Source organism: Arvicanthis niloticus, chromosome 19 (assembly GCF_011762505.2).
Source record: "Arvicanthis niloticus isolate mArvNil1 chromosome 19, mArvNil1.pat.X, whole genome shotgun sequence".
Classification (NCBI taxonomy): Eukaryota; Metazoa; Chordata; class Mammalia; order Rodentia; family Muridae; genus Arvicanthis; species Arvicanthis niloticus.
Genome location: NC_047676.1, coordinates 48,139,356 through 48,146,987, shown reverse-complemented (window position 1 = coordinate 48,146,987; position 7,632 = coordinate 48,139,356). Strand labels below are relative to the sequence as shown.

At 45.1% G+C, this 7,632-nt stretch overlaps 1 protein-coding gene across 1 annotated transcript; it reads left to right on the top strand.

The window, feature by feature from the left end:
• The first annotated feature begins 687 nt into the window (after window positions 1-687).
• Window positions 688-5,202, top strand: Htr1a (5-hydroxytryptamine receptor 1A). Its single transcript, XM_034523573.2, has one exon. The coding sequence runs from the start codon at window positions 1,279-1,281 to the stop codon at window positions 2,545-2,547; it is 1,269 nt and encodes a 422-aa protein (XP_034379464.1). The 5' UTR covers window positions 688-1,278; the 3' UTR covers window positions 2,548-5,202.
• Window positions 5,203-7,632: the final 2,430 nt, after the last annotated feature.

The following is a 7,632-nucleotide window of genomic DNA, read 5'->3' as shown; positions in this document are numbered from 1 at the left end:
CATTGATATGAAAAGAGTGGTGGTGACTGAAAAGTGTCTGTGTGTGTGTACACGTGCGCGTGCGTTTAGAATACACACCTATTTGAATTTTTAATGTTTTCTTTGAGATTTGACTGTTTTCAGCTCCTGTCCTTTATAATTAACCCCAATCCACAAGGATAATATGAAAAGGCCATAGGCACCAGTGCCCCAGGATAGGTTACTTTTAATGAGCCTTTTTTTTTTTTTTTTTTTTTTTCAAGCTAAGACCTGATTTTCTACCTGATAATTTAGAGGCCAGAATTTAAAAGGTGGGCTGCCAGCTTTCCAACCTTCAGGGTTTCTGAAGTTTTTTCCTTCTCTCCTATAGCCATACTGTGAACCTGGCTCTATTTAAGAAGCTGGGGGAAATAAAGAGAATGTGCGGTGGGGAAATATATCTTTCTCGTTCTTTTCATTTCTTTTTTTTCTTTTCTCTTTTTTATTTCCCTCTAGTTTGCTAGGTAGGAGGCGGGGCTTAATCTGTTAAAACATTGGTTTGACTGCAGATCGGAGTAGATGTATGAAGTGAGTTTTGAGTGTGTCGACTGGAATGTAAAGACGCCTGGCTAGAGGGAGAGGAGGGCGGGGACCCAGAAGAAGGAGACACTCGGGACTGGGGAAGTGTTGGATGGCGGTGGGGGTTAGCGTGGGAGGAGGGGAGACTAGCTGTCTGAGCGACACACAGGACTAAAGAAAGAGAGGTGAGAAGGAAAGGGGAACTGGAAGGGAAGGCCAGTGGGAGGAAGCCGGGAGGAGGCTGGAAAAAGAAAAGCAGACTGGAGAGGGCAGGAGAGACGGAGAGAGAAGGAACTAGAAGATGAGGGTCACTGAGTGACCCGGGAGGATGGGGTTTCTGGAATCCAGAGACTTCTGAGACTGTTTTTGTATTCGGGAGAGTCCGGCTTCCGCAGCCAGTTGGGCAGCAGCGACAAAGTGAAATGGGCAGTGTGAGACAGATATTGCAGCCATCTCTCCAGCACCCAGAGATTTGGAAGCTGTTTTCAGCCCAACTACAGTTTCCTAGCTGGAGCCTCTAAGTGCTCAGGACCCGCGGGAGCCAAGCAAGAGAGCGCTGGTGAGTGCTCCTTTCAGATGCCTTCGCCAGAGCAAGTAAGAACTTCCCGCTCCAGTCTCTGGATCCCCTCCCTCTGAAACTCCCCAGAAAAGAAGAAAGACCCTAGGGGGAGGAGCGAGGGAGATCCCCTTGTAGTTCTTTTCCCCTCCCTTCCCCCCATCCCAGCGGGAGTGCAGGCAGGCATGGATCTGTTCAGTCTTAGCCAGGGCAACAACACCACAGTGTCCCAGGAGCCCTTCGGGACAGGCGGCAACGATACTGGCATCTCCGACGGGACCATCAGCTACCAAGTGATCACCTCTCTGTTACTGGGTACGCTCATTTTCTGCGCGGTACTCGGCAATGCCTGCGTGGTTGCTGCCATCGCCCTGGAGCGCTCTCTCCAGAATGTGGCGAACTATCTCATCGGCTCCTTGGCGGTCACCGATCTCATGGTGTCAGTGCTGGTGCTGCCCATGGCTGCTCTGTACCAGGTGCTCAACAAGTGGACCCTGGGTCAGGTCACTTGCGACCTGTTTATCGCCTTGGATGTGCTGTGCTGCACCTCGTCTATCCTCCACCTGTGCGCCATCGCGCTAGACAGGTACTGGGCGATCACCGACCCTATAGACTACGTGAACAAGAGGACGCCCCGGCGCGCCGCTGCGCTGATCTCGCTCACTTGGCTCATTGGCTTTCTCATCTCCATCCCGCCCATGCTGGGCTGGCGCACCCCGGAAGACCGCTCGAACCCCGACGCGTGTACCATCAGCAAGGACCACGGCTACACCATCTATTCCACTTTCGGCGCTTTCTATATCCCGCTGTTGCTCATGCTGGTTCTCTACGGACGCATCTTCAGAGCCGCGCGCTTCCGAATCCGCAAGACTGTCAAGAAGGTGGAAAAGAAGGGAGCAGTCACTAGCTCCAGCACTTCGTCAGCCCCGCCCCCCAAGAAGAGCCTGAACGGACAGCCAGGTAGTGGGGACTGCAGGCGCAGTGCTGAGAGCAGGGCGTTGGGGACACCGTGCGCTAATGGGGCGGTGAGGCAGGGTGACGAAGATGCCACCCTGGAGGTGATCGAGGTGCACCGAGTGGGCAACTCCAAAGGACACCTTCCTCTGCCCAGCGAGTCAGGAGCTACCTCCTATGCCCCCGCCTGCTTGGAGAGAAAAAATGAGCGTAGTGCTGAGGCAAAGCGCAAGATGGCCTTGGCCCGTGAGAGGAAGACAGTGAAGACGCTGGGCATCATCATGGGCACCTTCATCCTATGCTGGCTGCCGTTTTTCATTGTGGCCCTGGTCCTGCCTTTCTGCGAGAGCAGTTGCCACATGCCTCGGATGTTGCATGACATAATTAACTGGCTAGGCTACTCCAACTCCCTGCTCAACCCCGTTATTTATGCTTATTTCAACAAAGACTTTCAAAACGCTTTTAAGAAGATCATTAAGTGCAAGTTCTGCAGCCGATGATGATGATGATGATGAAGGCGGTAATAGTGGTGGTGATGGAGAAAGAAGAGGAGGAAGAAGAGTGTAGGGCTTACAGGACCCTCCCCATTCACTCAATATCCCGACCCGGAAGCAACACCTAAGATAACTTGCTTTTCTTAGAACAGTCAGCTTCTTAGCCCAAAGCTTTCAGATCTTGTTCTCTCTGTGTCTCATTTCAAGAGGACAATGCTCTTTGCAGAAATCCTAGAGAACCCCTAGAGTCTGTGTGAAAAGTTATTGGCTCGGTCTTTGGTCCTAGGATCAGTTTTTATAGTTGCAATAATCGCCTCCCTATTCGAAATCCAATTCTTCACGATGGAATCCCCTCGGTGATTCAAGTCAGAACACCCAAACAGAAAATACAAACTGTATGGACATCTGCCATGCCCACTAGAACTGTCACCCTCTGCCCTACTTCTGGGCATTTGAGGTTCAAGACTGCTCTGTCTCTCCCTTCCCTTCCTCTTGCTCTAGAAACATCTGTTCCCTTTGGTTGTCAATCTACACTGTTGAATCTGGTCTCCGTGCATTCATGGCTGGTCTGGAAAAGCAGTCGGAACTACTTTGGGTTATGGTGCGCTGGAAAACTTTACCTTGCTGAATAGCAAAAGATACCTCTTCCTCGAGCACAACACCCACTGTCCGTATTTTTTTTTTTTTTTTTGAACTCAAAATCAAGTGGCAAAAGTGTCTGTTGGAGTGGACTTATAAGTAGACCTGGCCCATGGGAAAGAGCCAGGAAGGCCTATGGATGGTTTCCTGTCCTGGTGTTAGCACTCACCAAAGAAATTGACAATCAGACTATTTGGAAGGAAGAGTTTTATTCCTACAGTTTGTTGGCCTTTTTGCAAGTTCTGTCAAGGCCATGTGTCGACTGCGGGAGGCGCCCACTGCTGGCCAGGGAGGGCGCACCGAGGGTGTTGAGATGCCGGGGATGGCTCGCCCCACCCTCAGTTTCCATTCTAGCAATGAGCTGTGACAGAGCATCTTGCCTGGGCTTTGCAGCATCCAGGTTCCTTCACCTCACCCCTCACAGCATCCGGGAACTAGTACAGAAGTTTGAGTTTTTGCAAGAGGGTGGAGACTTAGAAACTTCTAAGGAAGTGTTGTCGTGGGGCACGGGGCACATAGGGGAGCGAAGAGCAAAACAGCTCCTAAGTGCTTTCAGTTCCTGCGGTGCGTCCTGGGGGGAACCTAAAAGGGCAATTTTAAGCATAGGATGCAAATTTTCTCAATTCACCCCTTTCCCCTTTTTGATCGTGAAATAGCTTTGTTTAGCATATCCTAATAATGCCGGGATTTATTCTCTGGGACATCTGTGCGCACACACAAATTTAGCAGAACTCTGGGCTCTCCTTGCCAAGGATCTCAATACTTCATCACTCCCTACCTAGGATCTTGATCTCAGAGAGATACCCAAAGGAGAAGGCTATTTCTGTGGAGTCTCAGAATCTAGAGGATTAATTTGTTCCAGTCCCAGAATACTGAGTGTAAAACCAGTTTTGTGTCTTCTCGATTTTTAGAGCACCCCCCCAGGCGTTCTTCCCCCCCCCCCGCAGTTATTTTTGCTGCCCCACCCCCACCCCAGAGAAGAATATTCTTTTGGTGCTTCGTTTGAATGTACATTTCTAGCTATGTGAGAGGGCATCAAGAGGTTTGCGTTATATCTGAACTTCAAATTTTCTGTTGAATAATGGTTTCCTTTTCAAGCAATCACACAGAGATTTTTCACTCTCCCATCCCCTTCAGCTGTATCTTTCCAATGTCTGCACCTGCTGTTTTGAAAACCTGCCCTGCATCTTTTTCTTTTTTAATTGCCAAAGTTGCCGGTAAGATTTCCCCTTGTGTTTATAAACAGGGCAAAAAGACTGTCCTGTCACACGAAGCCATTGTTTTATTTGTTAAACTGAACAAAGCATCTATTTGGTTTCTTTTGCTTTACCCTAAAGTGGGAACGAGTATTATAATCCATTGCAACAAAGCCATTTCAGAATGTAAGACTGTGGGGTGTCTACTTCTGAAAGGCTGATTTGGGGCTCTCTGGAGAAGACACATCGGGCTGGGCTTCTCCAGTACAAACAGTACATGCTTGTAAATTTAGCTTGCTTGCTTGCTTTATTGATTGATGACTGATTGATTGATTGCTCACGAAAATGAAGTAGAACTATATGACCAAATAAGTTTTTTTTTCTGTATGTTTTACTATTTTTAAACAGATCGTTTACTTGAAATAAATCGATCCCTTAATTTCAGATGTTACTTTGGAAAACAAGAATTCTAACTTTCACTTCTTCGTATTTTTTTCCCCATTAGGAATGTTTGACTATGATGGGGGAGGGGCATTGCTCCAGCTATTTTGAGAAAGAGACTTTAAACAAGACTGGAAAGGGGGCACCCAACTGGAATATAATTGCCAAGTAATAGAGCAATCAGAGAAATAAGTGCAACATGCTGCACAGCTCTAAAGAACCCCCGATGCTTGTTTTATTTTAAAATACTTGTATTACGGTAAAACACTAATGCATCAAAATTGGCCTTCACTTTTCCTTGTGATAATACAGGACTTTAATAATGGCGATGCTGTAATAAACTAAGACCAGTTACCCATATGTATCTTTATTTAATCAGACTCTCAATTTGTGCGAGTTGTATTAATAAAAAAATAAAGGTGAAAAATAGGACTGAGCTCACAATTCAGGTTAGGGTATTGCTTTTTTTCTTTGTTTGATTGTGTTTTGTTTTCTTTTGTTTTGTTTTGTTGGACCCAATTTTGTCTAACTATGTAGCCCTTGCTGGCCTGGAACTCTCTATATAAACCAAGCTGGCCATTTTTTACTTTCTTTTTTTTATTTTAGGTGCATTGTTGTCTTGCTTGCATGTATGTCTGTGTGAGGATATTGGAGTTGTGTGCTGGCTGTGGGTGCTGAGAATTGAACCCAGGTCTTCTGGAAGAGCAGTCAGTGCTTTTAACCAGTGAACTATCTATCCATTGCTTCCCTTGCCTCCACTCTCAAACTGGCTTTTCCCTACTCTGCTCCAGTGTGCTGAGATTAAAGCCATGGGCAACCACACCCGGCTCAGGTAAGGGATTTAACTCTTAAGAGAAATATTAATCACAACTCCTAGACAAGTGATTTCTCTTTCACCCTTTTCTTATTTCTTTCTTTCCTCCCACCCTTCCTCCCTCTCTCCCTCCCACCCTTCTTTCCTTTCTTCTTTCTTTCTTTCTTTCTTTCTTTCTTTCTTTCTTTCTTTCTTTCTCTCTTTCTCTCTTTCTCTCTTTCTCTCTTTCTCTCTCTCTTTCTTTCTTTTCTTTCTTAAATTTTAGTCTATAAATAATATTTTATTTCATGGGTTTGACATGAAACTATGCATTTTACATGACTGGCTCCTTCAGTAAGTTTTTGGCATCTGTCTTAGAAACATGGCCAGCATAGGGGGAAGAGCATGAAGGAAATCAGTGAAGCTTCCCACTTTCAGAGATGCTCTTTCCTCTGTGTCCCTTGCAATATCCAGAGGACAGGCACCACTGGCCTCCAAAAGGAACTGCTCATTGTTATGGAGTTGTTGCTTAAAGCAGAAATGAAAGGGCATTTTCTTTTTTCACTGGGTCTCATGTGATAGTGGGTTTCCAGGAGTAAGACTTAACATTGAATTTGCATGTTCTTTTATCTCCCTACTCAAACCATCAGGATATTTCTTGTTTCTTTTGTATTTGTTAATCTTAAGAATTTTCTGGTGTCAGAATGATAGCTACAGTTAAATTTCAGTCAATCTCAAGGATAAACAAGTCAGGGCTACTATGACTTCAGCAGAAAAACCCTCAGAAGGTTCATGTAGTCTGTTTTAGGATGGAGATTATGATATATGATTGATATATGATATATGGTGTTTGTATGTGTGTGTGTGTGTGTGTGTGTGTGTGTGTGTGTGTGAGTTGGAGGACTTGAAACATGGAACATTTTTGGAATATTTTTGTTTATTTGCTTGGGTTTTTTTTGTTTTGCTTTTTTTCTTTTTGAAATTTTTTTATGCTTCTCAAACAGTGTTTCTCTATATAACCCTGGCTTCCTGGAACTTGTTCTGTAGACCAGGCTGGTCTAAAATGTACAGAGCTCTGCCTGCCTCTGGAGTTAAAGGGGTACATTACCACTGCTAAGCTATGTTTAGAGTTTCTTATTGGAAAATTTTACATCGGTGTGTACAGTGCCACATTCTGCACATTTGTCTTTGGAGCTGGAGGAGCCTGCTTTCTTGCCCTCATTCTCTCTTCTGCCATTTCTTTTTCTATAAAGACATCAAGTTTATGTTTCTAGGGGCCTTCCTCTTACAGGAAAATGTACAGAGATCAGTCCTACAGCTCAGAGACATTATTGTTACTAGTTACTTCCAGAGTGAGTAGACAAACCCAGAGACCCACTGACAGTGCCCACATATTAGCCCCTGCTTGATAATATAAGATTACAAAATAGTACAAGCTATTCTTGCAATGAAAAATATTCAGCCTGGTTGACAATGTGCAAATAAACTGCTATGACTAAATTTCCACTTGGGGAGGGAGTAGGGGATGAAAGTGCCCCCTAAACATGGTGAACCAAAGAAGTTTAGCATTATTCAAAGGACAAAGGTCATCATGGGATGGATTGGCATGAATGTGTAGAAATGTCTATCCAGGATGGAGTTCTGGGTAGATGGGAGTTGAAATGAACAGCTAGGTGTCCTTTAAGAGGCGATAGACCAGAGTCTGATCCATTTCCCAGTGAGAAGGTACTTGGGATGGCATTTGTTAATGGGTATTTTGACCTTGATTAGCTACCTTGGCAGTTTATGCACAGGATGGTCTTTGACAAGGAGGCAGAAAAATCATCATGTTCTGCAATCTGATGGGCACATGAAGACAGAGGGAGAGGGTGAATCTGAAGTCAAAGAAAGTAAAATGGGGCTGATAAGATAGGATGAAAATGTTGTAAGCAGAGAAAGGGCAGAAAGGATGAAAAGGTCGGGGCATGACAAAACAATTCACACTTGTAAAATGGTTTTAATTATATAATTTAGTTAATTAAT